A 21667-nucleotide genomic window follows, 5' to 3' on the forward strand; every position below is an offset into this window, starting at 1 on the left:
TCCGGCCTGTGTACATGGCGAAGTAACAAGAGACGCTGAGGCTCCTGAAAACCTCCGCCCAGATGGGGGAGAAAGGAGAAGATTGGTCACCGCAATGACTCTGCAGCAAAGCGCATTAGAGGCACTTTGGCGTCTCTGCTGCAGAGATGATCACAGTGGCTCGAGGAGGACACTTCATCAACACTCTTTTACTGCATCGGGTTTTAAACGCTCACGCTTCATCATCCGCTTATGTCCCTCAGTAGCATGAGAAACACAGCTGCTGTAAAGTTGGCGCTGCAAACTAGTAATGGACTAAACAACTCTCATGTGTGTAACTTCTAAAAAAGAACTTTACGAGCAATGCTCAGTTCATCGATCTAGCAGTAACTTAAGTCATCACAATGGCTTGAAAGTTTTCAATCCCGCTCGCTCGTTGCTCGGCAGATTTCACGGGGCTTCGGCATAACTAGCCAGGGGATAATGACAGAAAAAGAAGAAAAAAAAACAGCCATATGCCAGTCACACTCACTCGTTTGTGTAAAAAAAAAAAAAGTTCGTACCGCACATTTATTTCCCAATCACTGATTTTGAGTAACTGTAACAGAGTTTGGAAAATAAACATTTAACTGCTGAATAAAGTGGTAGGGTGACTTTATATACCACCGTCATGAATCTGTTATGAATAAAAGACTTTTTATTCATTTATTTAATTGTATTTAAAGCTTGAAAGTTGTTTTATTGGTACATTATTCGTCATGGGAATATCTTCATTGATTTGATTTTATTGAATGTGTTTTAAATTTGGGAATTAATAATAATATGCAAGGGGCCCAATTTGTAAAAAGTAACTGACTGATTTTTAAAATGTTAATTAATATGAATAATTATTATCGAATTAAGCATAATTCTTATGACAGAATATTTAAATTTAGTATTGAAATATTATTACAGTGGACTCCCACTATTTGCGGAGGGTTCGGGACCGAACCCAACTGTCAACAGGGAAAATAGTTGACGGTCATTCTAATTTTATCTTATCTAAAACTGTGGAAGTGCATTTTCAAATTTTTAATGAAAAATGTGCTGAAAAAAAAATCAATCAAGCGTGAGCCTTCTTCCTTGTGAACTCAGGTCTCATGCAAAGTCCCCCTGATGTCCTTCCTTGCCCTACGGTGGCCTGGAGAGGACAACCCAAACACATTTTGACCTAAAATGGCATCTTACATCACTTAGCAGTCAAGTGTTGGTCTGGATTGGTCAGGTAAAAGCATCCCTGGGTAATCTCTCGTCCACAAGCGCGACATCATTCACAAACACATCAATCACTGCAATGACTCCGATGAGTCACTGTCTCAACATCCAAACAGCACGCCACTTATCTGGCAGCGGTCGACACATGGTCATATCCCAATGGGTTACCTCACATGCTTTCACACACACACGCACACACACCTCAGATACTCATTAGGTATGGCAGCTATGCAGCACCTCTTGCCGCTGAAGCATCTGAGTCATTTAGGAATATTAAACAAGGCCTTGACATCCCTATGATGGATTCACAGTGAGGAGCCGAAAGAGAGGATGAGAGGTGAATTCATTACTGACTACGCTCGCCTATAAAATGCACCTTTATAAATTAGCTTGTCACTGAGGTGGTACCCTCAAAAGTTCTGCTTTTATACCCTTGACATTTCACTTATTACATCTGGGGAAACATACCTGCACTTTTTCCAGCCCAGGGAAAAGTTAGAAGCAGTTACAAGGGAGTTGAAGAATTAGTCCTATGAGCTCCGTTAGTGTGCGTTTGTGTGTCGAAGTTTTCCTCTTAAAAAAAATCATGGAAATGTCACAATTCATAGCTGTCGTGCTAATGTAATCTTTTTTTTGTGGCGAGGGGTTGAAGGGGGGGTCCTCAGCCACGAACTGCACTTTCACCTCAAAACCAGGCCTTTTGATATCTGTTACAATTATCAGACACCTTGCCTTACTCGTTATATTACTGTTTTTATGTTCCCCTTCACCCCGTCCGATGAATAATATCTGTCGGCAAAGACGTGGAATTGGACATTTATCAACTAAAAAAGTGTGAATTTGAGAAAATTCTACCATTTCCAAAGTTCCGATAAAGTTCTTCTTGGGGATTATTATCTAACAATTGAATGATTGCAATACTTTTAAGTAACTGAAATCAAGTTATCAACAATTAATATGGTTTCGACCGCTTCATTACTCATGTCTTCGTGATGAAATGCTCTCCCAAATGCATATTCCTTGGCTGACACTGACATCGCCGCTATAAACGCGGATGAATATAAACATTTTGGTGTGCTTCTCAAAAAATGAGCACCAGAGCTTGTTTTTTTGGTGCTCTTTTTTTTCCCCGCCCACAACCCACCGACCTCATGAATGAACATAAAGATTTACAACACATCTGGGCAAAGTAGGGCCCATGGGACACAACCAGCCCGTCTAAAGTCTCTGCAGCCTTCAGGAAGTGCAACTAAAATGTCAAATATGCGCTGCTTTTATGTTGATGTACATATGTGTCAGCAGTAAAAACGAACACGAGCAAAGTCTTAGATGCAGTGCAGCCCGCTTAAATACTGTCTATTGCTGCTCTGTTCTGTGACTTCTCCGACCAATCGAGAAACTATAAATTATTATTTTTTTAAAAGCTCTTTTATATTTGGAACAATTACATGAGCAAGTTGATGCGGCCTTTCGCAAACATTTTGAGTTCTTTCACAAGGCAGCTTTAAAAAATTAATTGCCCACCTTTGAGACCGCTAGCTGATTTAGCACAGTTCTCTTGGACAGCGGTCCGGTGGCCAATCTTTTTTTTTTTTTTTGCCCCACAGACCACTTTCAAGTGTACAACCATCCCATCTGTGGTGTCACCGCGTTCGACCACCGCTGCAGCCCCTGGAGTCTAGCAGCCGTTTCCGTGACATCCAAGTCTAGACGGCCACAATAACGGTTGTTCACACTAGTCAACACGCCGCGACACCAACTTCCAACTAAAAGCCTCACAAGCACTACTGTACATGGACATCAATGCATTAGTAACCTATTGTTCTGAAGTGAACCCGAAGAAGCAATTGTGGCTGCTAGCTTGACTTTAACAAACCCACTGCGGACTGCCCTGCCAACAGTAACTGAGCTGCAATCGCAGACGTCTGTGGCTGCAATATTCTTGGAACGCAAAAGCACACCGAGGCAATCGAAATATAGAGTGCACATAACTATTCACAGTACGCATGCGCACCAGCGCACCGCTTACGTGCACCCCTCCCTATAAATTATCATATAGCGTCTGGCTCCTGATAACATCAACTCGCTGAGATGAAGTCTCACAATATAGTGTAGCTGCTGCTTATCCTAGAAGAGGCAGTTGGAAAGGGGGGGGTGGAAGTGTGTAAAAAGTGGTGCTGTACTTAATCCAGATGAAGGGCGAAATTTTGGGGAAGCGAATTAATCCGCCATCCCTTGTGATGAGTTCAGTGAGGAGGCAGAAGGCAAACGGGGCCAGAGACTCTTCTGGGCATCGGTGGGGAATGTGAAGGGGAATTGAAATGCAGCACAAAATCTGGACAATTTGGCAAAGGTGTTCAGAATACAATTGCAGTAAGTCAGGTCACGCATATTAAATAGGCTGATAACAATCGGACAAACAAATGCGCCCGGGTTCACGAAGGCACGCATGATCTTCCTGAGATCTGATCCATACACCACGCCTCCATACATCTTTTCAGAAAGCTGTTGTGTGTTCATTTTTCAAAATGACGACAAAATATAAATAATATGTAATTGCTTCTTTGACTAATTTCAGTGCATTTAATAAACTTGAAGTGAAAGTGCACGCTTTGTAAGTGGCTCTCAAATGAAAAAGTTGGTCTTAGCTGATGTGCCAGCTAAACCTTGAGAAACCTCAGTTTTCACTTTAAAGCCTGATGTAAATTAAACAAGAACCCCTTTCTGAGGAAAAAGAGGAACATCACTTTTTTCATAATTGCATTGCAATTTAAAAGGGACATACAGTCATATGGAAAATTCATACATGGCAATTTTCCGCGGATCCGCGGAAAATTGCCATGTATGAAAATTGACTTTATACCTGTAAATGTCATTTATACAAATAGGTTTCTGGAGTGCTTACTCATCAAATATGAAACTGAACAGCCAGGTGAATTATGTACATCAGGGGTCCCCAACCGCCGGTCCGCGGACCGGTACCGGTCCGCAGGGCATTTGGTACCAGGCCGCACAGAAAGAACTTGCCTTAATTCCGTTTTATTTATTTCGGAATACGAAAGACGTTTTATTTTGAAAAAATACCGGATTCTCCGTTACATCCGTCTGTGTCACGCTTGACACACGTCAAGCCGCGCTTCTCCGTCACGTGACCGATTACGCTAAAAACAAAACGCCAGAGCTCGCAAAATGAGTAATAAAACTGCTGGAGAGCGCAAATGACGGCGGCCTTAAAAGTACGTTCGAGACAACTGGATTAAAGTTATGGCTGAATATTCTGAGATCGCCACAGTAGCACTGTTGCTATTTCCGACATGCTACCTGTGTGAGGAGGGGGTTTTCTGCAGCAACCGCGACTAAAACAAAATTACGAAGTAGACTGGACATAAAACACACACTTGAGGTGTCATTTTCTCCAATTACCCCGAGATGGGACCGTCTGGTTGCAGAAAATCAAGCTCGGGGCTGTGTGTGGTGAGTCGTCATTTTCATGCACTTTGAATTTGCGTTGTAGCGTATTTTGAAGGCATTTACCATAGCGATCAGAGAGAGTGTTGCGGCCAGATTAGACGCTCCTTGTGTTTATTATTATATTTCGAAAACACCACAGTTTCCATGCAGCTCATACCATATTATTTTGTTGTATTATTTCCGCCACACCTTCAATGCCGGTCCCTGAAAATATTGTCTGACATAAACCGGTCCGTGGGGCAAAAAAGGTTGGGGACCCCTGATGTACATGACCGAGTTTCTCCTCCCATGAAATGAACTGCTGTGTGTGTGTGTGTGTGTGAGAGAGAGAGAGAGAGAGAGAGAGAGAGAGAGAGAGAGAGAGAGAGAGAGAGATAGTGTGTATGAAGTGCTGTTTCAGTGAATGAAAATGCTTACTTTTATTCCTCTGTTCCCTGCCTGTTCAATCAGTAGATGGATGAATGAATAACATTTAATTATTTTGTAGTTCTCCAAAAAGGTTTAGTGGATTATGATCAAACTAGAATTTAAAATGTTTTTTTTAAATTGTAATTAGTTAAATTATTGTATTCATGACCCCATTGTGGAAAAAAGTGAACAGCGTTGCTCGTCCATATGTAATAAAATCCTAAATTTATTATTATTATTATTATTTTTTTTTAAAAACAATGCATACGGGTTTCTAAAGTGTCTAGCCAACTAAGCCCTGTGTCACTGTGATCATCAGAGGAGAACAACTGGATTTGTTTGGCTCTAATCACCTGACCGCTTGGCCCTCCCGTCTGGGAACAGGAAGTGTGACATCATCGCCCTGACATTCAGGAATGTGGGAATGTCAGGCTCTCACAACAGCGAGCAAACGGAGGAACGCCAACAGCGCAACAGAGGCTCATCTCGTTCAAACACGGACGGGGAGTGACTTGCATCTGTTTTTTTTTTTTTTTTTTGGTATTTTAATGCAATGGCCTTTGTGACTGTTACGACCAACAGAGGTGCGTTTACCTGCGCAAATAAAGGCACAGTTCATCCATATAACCGGCGATGAACTCAAAGGCAAACGCTTGAGAACACGACAAGATGAGTCAGCTTGACGAGCCTCTTTTGTCGGCTCACATGACACGCACAATCCTCAACGGGACTTTTACACGGATGGCAACAAGCAAACAAGACCTCCGAGACTTGCTTATCAAACTGGGTACATTATGTCTTGACAGAGCGTGGAATCAACACAGAAATAATCATCAGGATACAATGGCAGACCAGTCCAGGGTGTCCAATTCCCACGTGCTGTCCTCACTGCAAAATGACGAATACAAATATGCTTGACCGAGTATCGCTTTTTACCACAAGAAGTGTCCGAACTTAACAAAAAGAAATAAATAAAGGTAAGATGTGGAAACTGCAACTATGAAATCAGCATGCCGAGTTCAGTTTAAAGCAGGGGTGTCAAACATACGGCCCGCGGGCCGGATCCGGCCCGCGAGATGATTATGTAAAGCATCAGTGTCAAACATACGGCCCGCGGGCCGGAACCGGCCCGCAAGTAGGTTCAATCAGGCCCGCAGGATAATGTAAAAGTGAAAAAAATGCATTAAAGACACAGAATTAATATTTTTAATCAGGTGCAATTCATTGAGTATCCGCAAGGGGACACTGTTTTGATCAGAGAAGAAGACAACAGCAGCCTCAGTCTGTCACTGAGACAGACCCATGACAGCAGACGCTATCAATAGCACTCTCAAATTTACACATTTAATAGCACTCTCCTTAGTTTGTAAGGTGTAGGCAGGGATTACATTTAGATTTTATATGCACGTGTAAATGCTTTAAAACTTGCTTTCTTTATGAATCTTGTTTAATCTTAAAGTGCATTACTATATTTTTCAATACCAATTACTTGTTAAAGTTTGTACAATCAGTGGGATCAGTTGCAATGCATATATGTGAATGATAAAAGTAAATTGCACATTTGTCGAAGGAAATGTAAGGTGCTTCATGAAATGTTTTGTAAAAGATATGTTCATTAAATTTCAACATTTTCCTAATGTTCTTGTGCTTCTTTATACCAAAACAAAGGAAAGACATATTGTTTTGGTTATTTATAGCAAAGTATTGTATCATTTTAATGGTCCGGCCCACCTGACATCTACCGAGGCCGTATGTGGCCCACCATGTGAAATGAGTTTGACACCCCTGGTTTAAAGAGAGGCTGAAATCTGAGGCGTTGGACAATTTCAAGTCAAACAATGGCTCAAAAGTTCAAATAGCCGATTAATTTCAGAATGGATTGCTTGTTGATTCATCGATTTCATTCTGACACCTCTAATTTTAAAAATGTCACGGTGATACACAATGAGTTATGTAAACCACTGCTGGTCACTCCCGCAGATTCATCATCGCCTCAACGCCAAATACTCCACAGTCGGCACTTTGCTGCAGCAGCCCTCAGTCTCGGTTGTTTGCATGTAACCTGAGCGATAGATTGACTGCGCTGTGCTTTTGATAGTTTTGGTGCCGGTTTGAAGTGCATCCAACCAGAGACGAGTCGAAAAGCAGCATTACTGCCCCTTTGGCACAGCACGGTCTACCCACTTTTGGCGCGTTTGGATCGGCAAAAGCAGCAAGCAGGTATGTTGAGCAAGGGAGCCGCCGCTTTTAATCCGCTGCTGCTCACTCAGTGGTCATGCAGATTTGAAATCACCTGAATACAATATTGTCCTCTCCGTTTTGCTGCAGCAGCCCGTGACCTCTTGGCCTTGGATGAAACGTGTCTCGCTATCATAAAAAGCCAATAGAGAGCCTTGAAGTGTGTCACGATGGCACTTTGTGAGCGTGTCTCGTTTTGGCATTATTTTGAAGTGCTTCCAAAGGAGAATGAATGGCTGTCTGTTTGACAAAAACAGGAGGTATAGATAGAAGATGCCAAAACTAGTCCATCGACAAAAGCTGGACAACTTTGTCTCAACTTCCCAAAGCTGTTTGAGATTCCAAAGGGATGCAAGCCCAGCAATGGCCTGGAAAAGCCGAACCCCGTAAACCGGCTCCGGTCCAACTGATCCCCTCTCAATAAAATGCGCTTGCTTCCCTTTGCCCTGCCATGCAGTGGAATGACACCAGCAGCATTCCCCAAATGTTTCCCACATCTCTCCAAAGACAAACGCATGTTCTCACTGTGACACAAGCTGGAGGACGGACCAGAGCCGAGCTCACACTCACCCCGGTAGCGGAGGCCGTCGGCGTGGTGCTTGTGCTGCCGGTGGTGGTGGTTCTCCAAGGGGGCCGTGCCGCCGGCTCCAAGGCCGGCCAGCCTGCAGTTGGTGGCCGTCAGCTCCGAACGCAGGTTGCTGACTTCCTGGCCGGCCGAGCGGATGGCCCCGTCGATGTGGCGGGCCAGCTGCTTGTTGTCCTCCATCATTTTGAGGACTTTCCCCTGAGGAGCGGATCCACACAGAGGAGCGGCATGTTGTTAAAGTTGACAAGAGGATACCAGTGGCAACTCCTCCACCTGTGCCTCCGCCTCTCTGCCGGTAACTTCAAAGAAAGAGAAACCGCCGTCCGCCAGGGGGATGACGTCTACGCGCTACTGCATCATCGGCACGTGAGGGCAAAGAAAAAACTCGGGAGACGGAGAGACGGAGGAGAACGTGCGGTGAGCAGCTGCTCTCAGAGAAGGAGGGAGTGAGATGACATGCAGCCTTTGAGCGGACTGTACCATGTGCTGCAGGACCAGGGGGAGTGAGAGTGAGCGGGAGACAGCGAGAGAGAGAGAGAGAGAGAGAGAGAGAGAGAGAGAGAGAGAGAGAGTGGTGGGATGCACTACAAAAACTAAAATTGAATCAAGATTATCTCAAATCAAGGCAAAAAAAAAAAAATGCTTGTTATTTGCCAAGGTATTACTTTTCATCCGGCGGATTTTCACTCACTCCAAGCATATCTTAATCACCGTATTCTAACAAAGTGAGATTTTATTTCTGTAAATGAGTTTGTTTCGTTTCAAATAACACATACCCGCAATTCTATCAGTGCAGTTTGAATAGACGAGTGGTCGTGTAGGAGGCTAGCGAGGTTCATTTGTTTTAAGAAAGCTCGCCAAGTCAACTTCTCCCATTTTATTGGCAGCTTTTTTTTTTTTTTTTTAATATATTCCTCATGTCATTATTTTAAGAAGCCCATTTTTTCAGTGGGTTATGATGCATTCAGTGTGTTGCGTCTCCCACACCCTTGTGGCGTCTGTTACCAGTTAGTGAGTGAGCGCTGCGGTTTCTTCTCACCCACTCTCAGTCCCACTCTCTACGAGCCCCCTTTGACGAGCACTCCACCACCCCGCTGTCTTTCGGTCTCTCACGCCCCCCCACCCGCTCGTGCCACCCCCTCACCCACCTCCAGTTCATACCATTATATATTCATCTCTTTTGTCCTGGGAAAAAGCGCACCCCCCCACCCCCATGTTGGTGGGAGAGGAAAAGGAGGGGAAGGGAGGGGGCTGAAGGCGCCCAAGGGGGAAACTTTTCAACTGTGAGTGTAAAGACAGAGAGAAAGAGTGAATGAGGCCCATTGAAGCGCAATGGAGAACAGTCAGACGGATTCCATGAAGGCGAGCGAACAGAAAGTGTCACCATCACTTTTGTGCGTGCGCGTAAACGTTCCATCAAACAAGCAAACAAACAGACTGATGGATGGAAAAAAAGTTTTGCTGAGATGTGTTAAGTTGACACGTCATTTGCAATGTATGACAACGTGCAGGCCGCGATGCATCGCTCAGGCGGGGTAAACACAATGATAAATGCGTCTATTTTGGGCCTTTTCTCTGCCTAATAGAAGAGTTGGAATTCTAAAAGGTTATCCTGGGCCATTATCCTGTGGTGTGGGGTGGGAAAATGCTGAAGGCCGGGAACGCACATATCAAAAATTGGGCTGAGTTTGAACATCCCCCTCCCCCTTCCTATCAGCAAAAGACAAACTATTGATGTCTCTAAAGGAACACTGTGGTGTGAGGAGTGATTGGAATGATTTTTCCTTCTTGATCGGATAGCAAAAACAGTAGTGGCAGAAAATGATATGTGTTTAAAGTGAGGTACACATAAGTCAAATTCCTAAATTGAGCATTTTGCCTTTCCGACCAAACAGCAAAAAACTGCTAATCAGATGTCGTTAAAAGATTATCCTGCAAGATTATTTTGTGACGTGGGTGTGTCCAGAGGGATCATTTCTCTCAGGTGGGCCCTCAAAATGGTCACGGCAGAAAATTGTGAATGTTTGAAGCAAGGCAGACTCATACTGACAACTGGGCCCAATTTCAGCATTTCTTTCTGATCAACGTCAGCAAAGGTTCAATTATCAGAGGTTGTTGAAAGAGTAACCAAACGTAATCTGAAAAATGACATCAAAGCTGAGCTGTGACGTGTCGTTACCTGAGCCCTGAGCAACTGTGATGTCATATTCAGTCGACAGCAAGGGGCATAATGGCCGCCCGATGAAATGGCTTGTGGGTCTTAATATTCCATAAATGCGATACTAATCCGAATATCGTTTTCAGACTTGTGGGCCCACATAGAACATTAATATCAAGACCATTTTTGACTTGACTTCCCCTTCAGGATGGTGCGTACCCTGTCGTAATCCAAGGCGAGCCTTCATCGTACTCAAGAGTGCGGCAGCGACAAGCAACAAACAAGGGCGGAGGTGGCGAGCGTGTGAACGCACCGCTCTGTTTATTCGCTGGGATGGAGCATCAAGGCCTCACTCTGTTCGATGAAGACACCAGAGGGCCCCCCCCCCCCGCACCCCCAAGGCTTCATCACCTGTGGCATGTGTCAACACTCATCAAGGATGTCAATGACTCAAAGTCTTCTTGATGTTAAAAGATCTTTGGTAAGCGCAACCCGAACTGATGAGATTTGACAAGGTGTTAAATGGGACGGGGAAAATGGGATGTCTACCACTTGACTGGGATATTCATCATAAAGTCTCAGTCGAGCTTTTCGAAATTGCAGACAATCAAAATCCATTTGGGATTCATTACGAATCTTTTTTTTTTAAAGCTTTCTGTGGCGGTCTCCTGCTCTCCTGCTGACATCATTCATTGCCAAATCAATTTTATATATAATACAGAGCCAAGTATCAGGTAGTCCTCCAGCCAGCTGGGCACAACTGCTTTTTTTGTGGTTTTTAATTGGGCTTGAGGGTATACATAGTCTGGCTTCACTGATTCTGCTTCACAACACGTGGCCAAAAAAAACTGTTGACTGATGTTGTCGAGTCAAAAAATTGTAAATTCAAAGCATATCAGTACACTGTCAATTGAAGATAAATTGAAAGAAGAGGAAAATAAATGTCAAAGTATGAGAGGGCATGCGAGGAGGAGGTGGGGGGCGGAGTGGGGGAATCATTATTGCTTCAGCTGTGGTGTCGTTTGCATGTCTGGTCCCATCTCCTATCAGCGGATCATTCTCAAAAGTCTAGACTGTGTCTGTTTAGTGGCCGTGATACAGGACACGTTGGATGACAGCGACGACCCCCGCTGTCCCACTTCAAACCTTGATGTTGTTATTTCCAAGCAAACGAGTTCAGTGGGAGCCATGTGGGGCGGCACCCCCCCCCCCCCACTGTGGAATGTTCGGAAATGAACGATCGGAGCGGGTGAAAGGTCGCAGCCTGTCCCAGATACACATCAATAAGCGGACAGGCACTGAAAGGAGACGCCGCCGCTGGAGCAAAACTCACGCGTTGACTCCTACAACAGCGCCTACTCACTCTCGACTCAGTTTCTCCTCACGTGTCGGCACTCGGTTAACGGCTTGAGTTTCATTAAGTGTATTGTGGTGTGTGGCGTTAACAAGCGCTATTGATAAACAGTCACGATGAACATCTGCTTGACTTAATTGAATATCGACTAATCCTCCATAGCAACGGGATGCTTTGCATTTTTAACCCAAGAGCAAAAAGTCATACGCTCAACCAATTACACTGTGCAGAGATCCCATCGGCTTGATGTTGAATATTCCGAGAAAACATGAGCATCTGAGTGCAGGGATGCATATATTTATGTTCAAGGTTCCAAAAACTGTCCGATGTTAATCCATATTTGTGGATGGTTTATATTTAATCCAGAGTGACAATTCAATAGTGAACGTATGGTCAAGCCTGTAGTGATGCCACTCGGGGTTTAGCTAATGTGTTTATGAAGAGACCAAAATCTCTTTAAGCCAACATCAATGTGGCCACAGATCATTGTGCTGCCAACGTGAGAGATAAATAGATGGATAGATTAATTTCAGACTATATTCCACCATTAATGTATCCCATAACATGTACAGGGCAATTTCATTTTATAACTGGGGTTGTGGCTACGCTCAGAATTAATTGAACACGGCTGTCGCCATTTCAAACACTCCCGATTCACTCCAAATCAAGTTCAGCCGTTCTAGTAGGCATTTCATGACGTTGTTGTCTTCCAGCATCTGCAGGGAGCTTCCGCGGTAACGCAGGGATCTGACTGGTTAAAGTTATCGGAGAAGAGTGCAGAAGAATTTCCTTAAGAATTGCCTTATTTCACAAACTCTGGCGGCAACTGGCGAAAACCCGCATGAAATCTCTCAAAGATGTGCGAGAAAATGAGTTACGCTCGAATGTGGCGCTCAGCGATACGATCTTTACCGTGGCGAAATGGAGATATGAACATATTAATATCGGAATGAGGACAACTGTCATGACCTTGCCACACTTGTGTTGCATGTACATCTCAGTGCGACCAACCGCGTTCCTTCTTCCACGTTCGGCATTGATCGACAGTTAAAACCAGCGGATAATGATCTTGCGTAGGGCGAGAGTGAGGAGGGACACATGCAGCCCCCGCACCTAGACAGTCAGTACCCATCCAATAAATTCACTTCTGGGTTCACTGTCAAGTATATACGGATGGTACACGTATCTTGTGTTTTACAACATTACGTGACCATATTTATAATGTCAAAACTACCAGTGGATAAAATAGCAACACTTGTAAAAATGTACAAGCAGCCTGCGCCTCACCGGTCCATTCAATTGGGTGTGCATGGACAGATTCGTCCACAACAACACACATTGCTGCAGTTAACACAAGCATGGAATGCACGCATGCACGGCTGCAAACACAACAAACGCTTCTGTTGTAGCATATCATCATTCAAGCACAGTTGCAGAACGACGTAAATCGCATTATTTGTAATTTATTCCCGACTTTGTTAGTGTTGATGGCTGTCAGTAAGTTAAAAAAAAAAAAAAAAAAAAAAAAAAAAAAAAAAAAACCTGACACTTTCCACATTTTTTTTTTGGACTGATATTTTGTTTTTTCTTTTAAAACAATACTTTGTTTTCACAGGAGTCATTGTAATATCGTTACAGTATCATTATGAATGTTTCTGGCAAAAATATTGAGATCGAACATTTTACCATATCGCATGGGACGGGTCTGATGAAAGCAAGGTTGAACTTATCAGCCATAAATCCAAAATGTATGCAGAGAAACACACACACACACATACACACACACACACACACACACACACACACACACACACACACACGCGTGCGCGTATGCACAACCTCCTGATACATGAATGTATCAGGAGAAGCCTTCTAGAGCCGGCCGGGGTGTCAAACTCATTTTTGTAGTTGGGCCAAATTGTCGTTCCAATTTCCTTGAGCGGGCCATTATGAAACCGTCTAAATGTTTGATCACCTCCACATATTACATATACAGTGCACGACGAATTGGTGAATAACTAGTTTTGGAATCAGAAGTCGAGAATAATGATTATTTCAGCCATTGTTGACGTTAATGTAAATACGTCATGAGATCATGCTTGCAATATCTCCATGTAATGATGGATTACATACTGTATGACCATTTTAACTTTTGGTTCAGACTTTAGCAAGCATCATGGAAAAGTTGACATACTTGATTTGCTCTCGCGGGCCACACAAAATGATATGGTGGGCCACATCTGGCCCCCGGGCCTTAAGTTTGACACCGGTGTTCTAGAGCATCTGACGTTCACTTCGTGTTTACCGGTGACTCTTTGAATGGTGTCATTTGTGTGCTGATGTGTGCGTGTTAATTCTTAACAGCCAAATTCCTCTTCTAAGAGTGTGTGTACACTTGTGCAACCACATTATTCCAGTTCTGTATTTATTTTTACTCTCCCTCTCCAAAAGATTTCGTTCCAATTGAGTTGAACAGGTTATAGGTTAGTCAATGGTGGAAAAGATTTTGAAATGATTTATCTTTTATATTACAGGTATGTGTCGAATTTTTAACATCCCCTGAACATACAATATTATCAAAACAAACGGTTTCGAAGGCATTTCATTTTTAAACCAGCGCACGCTGTTTGTCGGTGGATTAAGGAGATGTTCCAAAGTGTAAATGAAATATGCGAGAAGCTTCCCATCTTAAAGTGTAGCAGACAATTCCTGCGGGGGCTGTGAGATAAGTCGCAAACGTAATCATCAGCTGTCAAACACGTAGCAGCGACCCGCAGCCAATTTCTCTTCCCAAGTGGTGCGGTGCCCAGTTCCACGCAAATCTCTCGGTCACAACAAACACTTAGACGGATGCCTCTATGCTCGGCGATAACAATCCGAGGTGCTTTGCGATGAAACACGATGAGGCGCAAGATAAAGGCCCGACTACAGGCCCCTGGGGGCAAAGAATGGAAGACAAGCTCGAGACAAGGAGGGGGCGGGAGAGGCGAGGGTGGGGAAGACTACACTCATGACCTCCAGGAGGAAATCTGCTCATCTTTCCTGCCTCATTTCACACGATTCTCACTTGTGGCCCCTGCTGGTTCGTCTGCAGAAGAGTCTGAAGATACAAGTGCTCACGTCTCAAGCTGCCGTTCCATTGAAATATTCATGTTGAAAAGCTTCGTCGGTTAAACGGCCTCGTGAGTGTGGCTGGCGCAAAAATTTCCTTCGAAAATCGACTTGATATTTAGTCATTATTTGTATCCTATTCTCATAATATTTGGATTTTTATTCTCGTAATCTGCAAAGATGTCCCCTTAAATTAAAAAAAAAACATTTTTGTAATATTTTATCATGATCATACAACTTTCAAAATTGTAGCAAAAAAAAATATATATATATACAAATCCAACAAAAATGTGACATGCTTTTCCTCATAATATGAGTTTATTTCAACCAGATCATGAGATTTTTATTTGAATAAAAATGTCATTAACTTTTTTATGCAGAAACACTCAACCTTATTCTCAAAATAATTTCCTCCCCCAGAATCAAATATAATTTTTTTTCCTACAGCCATTACATATTCATTTCTCATAAAATTATTAATTTTCTTTAAGTATGGATATCATTTTAATCTCAAAATATCGCGGGCCTTTTTTTTTTTTAATCTGGTAAAAATTTGTATTCATTCAGGCAGCACCGAGTCTATGTTTGAGGATTGTTTTCTTTTTTTTCCGCCAATAAATTGCAACTATATTCTCATAGAAGTTTATGTTTGTAAAAATAATTTTCTTTGGAAAATCCAATGACCGGCATGCAAAAATATTTCTCATTCAAAAAATATAGATCAGTCTCTTGATTGGATTTATTTTTTTTAGAGACTGCTCTTTTAAAATAGTTTTCTTTCCAGAATTTCTTCAGTTAGTGTTGTCTGTATCGTTTGTATGTAAGAGGCAATAATGTGATGTCGTTTTTATTTGCAATCTGCTTTTTTGTTGGTGAGCGTGATCATCAGCTCAGTTTTATTTTTTGTTTTTTTCAAACTGCGAAGGAGCACCTTCTATCGAGGGTGGCTCCAAATCGATAGTTCTTGCCTTGAAAGACACACACACACACATACACACACACACACACACATACGGTCCATGGACACACACTGAAGGTGATGAACTCCTCATCGATACCCGAGAATCACATCGTCTCTTTGTCACATCCAAATGGCTGTCTCCTCAATAGGACCACAATGTCCTCACGAGGAATCATGATGTGGTGTGCAGAATCAATACTGCAGTACACAGCACAATCAAGTGTGAGAGTGGTGAGTGAGGTTTTTTTTTTTTGTTTGTTTTTTTGTAATACTGAATGACAATTTCAGCTATTCAGGCTCTCTCACCAAAAAGAACGACGGTAAGCTATGACCTTGTGATTTTATGAGCTTCGTCGTCAGGAAATGTCAGCAACTGCCCACTGCTGTGTGATTAAATAGCTAACTAGCTTGCGCACCATTCACGCGAACAACCGTTGTATTGTCATGTTACTACTGTACATGCATAAAGAACAACATAAAGTGGGATTATTTGCCTGAATTACATGAAATAGTGGGCGCCGCGGTGGTCGACTGGTTAGCACATCTGCCTCATTGTACAGAAGTGCAGGGTTGGATTCTGGCTCCGGCTTTTCTGTGTGTGCATGTTCTACCCGTCCGTGCCTGTGTGGGTTTTCTCCGGGTATTCCGGTCTTCCTCCCACATTCCCAAAACATGCGTGGCAGGTTAATGGAACACTCTAAATCCCTCGGTCTGAGCGTGAATGTTTGTTCATTTCTGTGTGCCCTGCGGCTGGCAACGGATTTAGGGTGTCCCCTGCCTACTGCCCGAAGAAGGCTGGGATAGGCTCCAGCACGTCCCCGCGACCCTTTCGAGGATAAGCGGATGAGAAAATGGATGGATGGATGGATGGATGATTATATTTTAGCTTGGAACCAGCCATCCATTAAGTATAGTGCGCAAGCAGGTTGTGGCCGAGCTGGAGTCTGTCTTGGGAGGGGAGGGGTACACCCCGGACTGGTCGCTAGGCAATCACAGAGTTTTAGGCCCATGGCACACCGAGTGAACGTGACTGAACTGGACAATCACGATAAATTAGACCCGGTGAATGACAACTGACCGGTAAGATTTTCACTCTGTCCTGTTAGCTCTAATCAAAACTAACCTAAGACAGGGTATATACCACACCAATAATCAGGCAGAATTTCAACAATTCCTTCACTTCTCATCAAATCAACGTCAGCAACAGCCTGATTGTCGAGTTTCTGAAAATGATTCTACCGAGCCATGATCCTGTGGTGTTTATCTTGTCGTTTCTGCCGGTGGTGATGCCCTGTGGCAGCATGCTGCCTCTCACAGTTCAGTGTCGGTACTCCAGCAGGCTTCCGGTTAAGATGGTCAATAGTTTAGCATTGATCAAAGACAGGAAACAGGTCACTAAAACTGGACTTTTCAAATACAAATATCAAATATGCATTTTAAGTTGTATTTCATCACACACAGCTAACGCAGCATTAAAAAAAACATTAATTAAAAATGAGAGTTGATCAAAATCAGGCAAATATTTTCCAACCCATGTTAGCTTTATGCAAAGCTAATAAGCCACTCGGGGTACCCACTTGTCCTTCATTAGCGCATGAAAAATGGAAATGATATTGAACTCCTCGACCAAGTCGTCAACATAAATCCAGGGAGGCACATTTAACTAAAATGTCAAACTACACGGTTGCATTCATTACGCAAATTGTCTGACCTTGAAGATTGGCCAAACTGCTGAATTAGCACAGAGGACACTGGACGGCATCCTAATGTCTTCATTCTGCCTCGCCAAGAGTCCACCCAATTACCTCTCAGAAGCTGTTCAAAAGTCAAAACACAAGTAAACACACACGGCAAATGAATGTAGCCTTTTCTACAGAAAGACAAAACAAATTGGATCGATTGGAGAAGGTGAGCCTCTCGCTGCAACTTTTGATGGGGAATTTGTAGTTCACCGTTGTAATGAGGCCACAAAACTTGTCAATGGATCAACTCAAGTGACTCATTAATTGTACCAATGATCAACCCACGGTCAGCGGCTCCCCCGAGGTTGCGGTGCGGTACCTTAAGATCATCAGTGCACTCTGCAAACCCACCGAGTACTCTTTGCTGCCGAATGAAGAATAACAGAGACATACGTCATTTAAAAGACTTCCCGGGTGTCTTATTCATTAAATGCGTGTGAATTGCCTTGGTCAAAATATCCCAAAGCGTCAAGAATCACAGCACACATATTCCAACAGCTACTTTTGAGGGGGATGTCCTGTCTAATGCAAATTAGCCACTGCTCACACCGCCCCCTCTACTGCGGGGGCTTTCCAACACGAGTACGGCTTTGAATCCTGGGAGGAACTTGGCTGAAGGAGAAAGTACATCGGTAGAGCCGTGTGCGTTTGGACCAGAGTCACAGGAGGTTACCGAATGCTTCGTTGGACTTTGTTGACACGATGTTCCAATGAATTACAACGGGGCTGACACAATGAAGACACATGACAGACACCTATCGGCGGTGACCAATCAGGGGAAAGCTGTTGCCCATTTCAAATTAAGGAGAACAGCGGCCCAATCAAAAGCAGGTGAGCGGTGACGGCGGCAATGTGAGCCGCAGGTCACTTGGTGGATTACTGTTTACTTTGTATTCTACCAATGCAATATTAATCAGAGTGTGATTAGCCTAGTGGGGACGCACAAAATTTCGGATTGAAAAAAAAAATCACTATAAAAAGGACCTGAGATTTTTGAAAAAAGGGCACCCTGGCCATCTCCAACCCAAATGATTTTTCTGATAAAAGGACAACAAAGATTACATCTAAAAATGCGGCCTGGGATCTTTAAATGTCATTAGATTGAGGATATAAAAACTTTAAACTAAAGTAAAAACTTTTCTTTTTATGGAACATTTTTTGCATTTGTTCCCTGTTTTTTGGCATACTGTTCCACACCTGTTCATACACTGTGAAGTGGAAGTATTTTGGCACGAATGAAAACATGTTTGCCAGCAGGAGCTGGCACGTTTTCCGTCATAAATGCAAATGAATCCACTCGGATTTTCCCCTGTGGCTGTGATAGGCGAGGAAATGAAGTGTGACTACGTGTGCATCCAACAGCAGTGCAACCCTTCTTAAGCGGGGTAAACACAATACTGCTTTTTCAAATGCGAGAGACGCCACGTACGAGGAAAAAAAAGTAATCAAGTGTGTTCTGACTGTTTATACTGGGTGAGGTACTCGCACATGGTGGTTCTATTCGAGTGATGCGCGGTGACATTATGAGGCACATCCAATTGGAGAGGGGCTGGCAGAGTGATTTCAGAGCGCAACTTTGTCGGACTTGTATTGTAAACGGAACTGATTCATTGGACGAAGTAAAGGAAGTAAGTATACTGTATGTTGTGTTCCAGTGACCTGAGCATTGGTCTAAAAGAGAAATAATATACCAGACATCTCCTCATTGGAATAAGCAAAGGCAGTTTTTTTTTTTTGTTGCTGAGTTTTTTATCCAAACGAGCAGCAAAAGCCTTTTTTGTCACTTCCTGGAATGTATGTCAGCATTTCCAAAAATGGGCAAGCTGACACCGGGGAGAAGGTGTCTTTGCACAAAAAAAAAACCAAGTGCAGTGTGAACAGTCCATTATGCTTTTGGCAGGTGGGAGGGAGGGCTCGCGGTGAATCCGCATGTGCATTTTTGTTTGGCTGTTACATTTGCGACATGGTGAACGTGTGCCTGCCGGTTTAACATCCAGCATCCCTTAAAAATAATATATGACATTCTGCAATACATGTCACATTTAAAAGCATGCGCATAACGGTGAGGGGTGTCAGGTTGTACAATGCACTGCCTGACCAATGGAAATAAAGTGAAACAGCCGAACACTTTCACAGAGATACTTAAGAAAGAGAGAAAAGAAAGAAAGAACTTCATACACTCGAGAAAAACACAGAGTGGACAGTTAATCTATTCATCTCAAAATGGTTGTTTCGCTCGAGGCATATCGCATGAGGTTAGTGGGGATTTTTATTCTGTTCAGGATGATCTTTTTCCTGTTGATGAGGATTTGTCATTGGATAGTCAATCTTTGTAGGGCTGGGTGATATGAACAAAATGTCCTGTCTTGATATTAATGCCATTTATCTCAATAACGATATGCTAACTTTATTCCTGCGGGTTCAGTGAAAACTAAGAAAAAGAGAAATATCAATCCAAAAGGATGTGAAAAGTACAGTTTTTTTTTTATTACAACTTACTGACAGTCATCAACATGAACAAAGTTAAAATGAAGAAGGATTCAATTCAACTTTCAAGGCTTTTAAAATCTTCACCAGGGGTGCAATCATTATGGAAGGCAATGCAGAGGGCCATTCATACAGTTCAACTTGTCCTTGCATGCAAAGCTGTGGGAATACTACTTTGTCAATTAAAGGGGAACTCAAGGCACACGTTTTCGTTGTCAAAATATGTTGGACTGTGTGTGCTCATGCAACCCTAAACACGTTACTCTGATTAATATTGTGTTACTTCGGTAATACATATACTAAACTAAATTGGGTGCAATAAGAATGAAGCAGATTAATCCACCGTCTCACTGGGCTCAAATTTTATATAGCATTCCCCCACCCCCCACCCTCGAAGGTTGACTGAAACCGACGTCTAAAGTGCCCTCGGGCTCGCATTGTGAATGTCACGTGGCCAAACCCAGAAAACAAGTGAGCTGGAGTGTTGCACGTGGGCGTCAATTTTAGTTGAAAGAAAATAGAAACTTCAAAATGCACTCTGAATATTTCGAGCGTTTTGCATTTTCTTTTAATATTTTTTTTTTTTAAGGAGAGGATGCAACATTTTAATCATTTTTTTAATCCGGTAAAAAAAAAAAAGACAATATTAAAGTTGTATACAGTATTTACTAATAAAGTGGTAAGAAACCTCATAATAGTTTGCATTTCTAGCGCTTTGCATTTTTTTATTAAAGCTGTATTTTTATGAGATACAAAAAGAATATTTCTAACGATAAAGCAGTGGTTCTTAACCTTGTTCGACGTACCGAACCCAACCACTTCATATGCACGTTCACCGAACACTTTATTGGTGAAAAATTTAAATGTGATTTTTTTTTACCAATTCAAGACATTAAAAAAACACATTTATCAAAAACAAAAAAGTAAATAAAATTACATTGCCTAAGTACAGTATGTGTATATATATATATATATATATATATATATATATATATATATATATTTTTTTTTTTAAATTGTATGACGTACTATCATGACAGTCACACGGTGACTACTGAGCGAACTAAATTTCCCGCAGCATTGATTGGACAAGCAATGTCATGTGATCGTCTGCAGCCAGCGATGGCCAAGCAGACGTGTCATAACTAATTGACATGTTGAGTCGGGTGTGTCGTAACCTCCATGGCAGAGGCTCCGTCGAACCCCTGAGACGATTCACCGAACCCCTGGAGTTCGGTTGAACCCTGGGTTAAGAACCACTGCGAAAAAGTTATATTTACACGGGAGCCTTCTCATGATGTTGCCATGAAAAACTCAAAGTAGGACATGAATCAAGTCAGATTTTTACCCCCCAAAAATCTGGGAGAATAAAGCTTTATTTTTATGAGGGGAAAAAAAAATCATAATCTAGAAGAATAAAAATCTGAATCATCTAAAAATAATCAGATGTCTTTCAAGAAACGAGAGAAGAGAAATGTCACTATTTTCTTTTTTGTTTTATCTTAAACAATCACGAGACTAAACTGATTGGTACGAGAAAATATTTGGAGTCATCAATATGGCCAGACAAAAAAATAAATTTTTTTAAAAAAATCCTTGTTTTGATCACAGAATGTCCTGTTTGACCGGGGTTGTGATTCAAAGCTTTTTTTTTTTCCTCCTCCACTTTCAGGCCTTGCTCCCTTGTTACCTCTTGTCAAACAACACACCCCATTTGTCAGGCAACGTGGCAAAATCAAACATACGCTATGCAAGGGATCATTTTTGCAAGGTTGCTGGAGAGGCTGCTGAATTATTTATGACGGCTGTCAAAATGTTATATGGTAATTCGTTTGCCCACATGCAAACTGTGTTTAAAAAAAAAAAGTAGACTAACATTATATTTTATTTTGTTTCGCGTGGTGCTTAGTGTAACCGC

General features: G+C 42.5%; 1 protein-coding gene across 4 annotated transcripts in view; it reads right to left on the reverse strand.

Moving 5' to 3' along the window:
- kaznb (kazrin, periplakin interacting protein b) overlaps positions 1-21667 on the reverse strand; it is a 98108-nt gene that overhangs the window by 50527 nt on the left and 25914 nt on the right. For all 4 annotated transcript variants that reach the window (XM_019892408.1, XM_019892409.1, XM_019892411.1 and 1 more), the window contains one exon: positions 7921-8134. In XM_019892408.1, the coding sequence (XP_019747967.1) occupies positions 7921-8134 (214 nt within the window). The remainder of the gene's footprint in view (positions 1-7920; positions 8135-21667) is intronic.

Source organism: Hippocampus comes, unplaced genomic scaffold, assembly GCF_001891065.2.
Source record: "Hippocampus comes isolate QL1 unplaced genomic scaffold, H_comes_QL1_v1.1 scaffold137, whole genome shotgun sequence".
Classification (NCBI taxonomy): domain Eukaryota; kingdom Metazoa; phylum Chordata; class Actinopteri; order Syngnathiformes; family Syngnathidae; genus Hippocampus; species Hippocampus comes.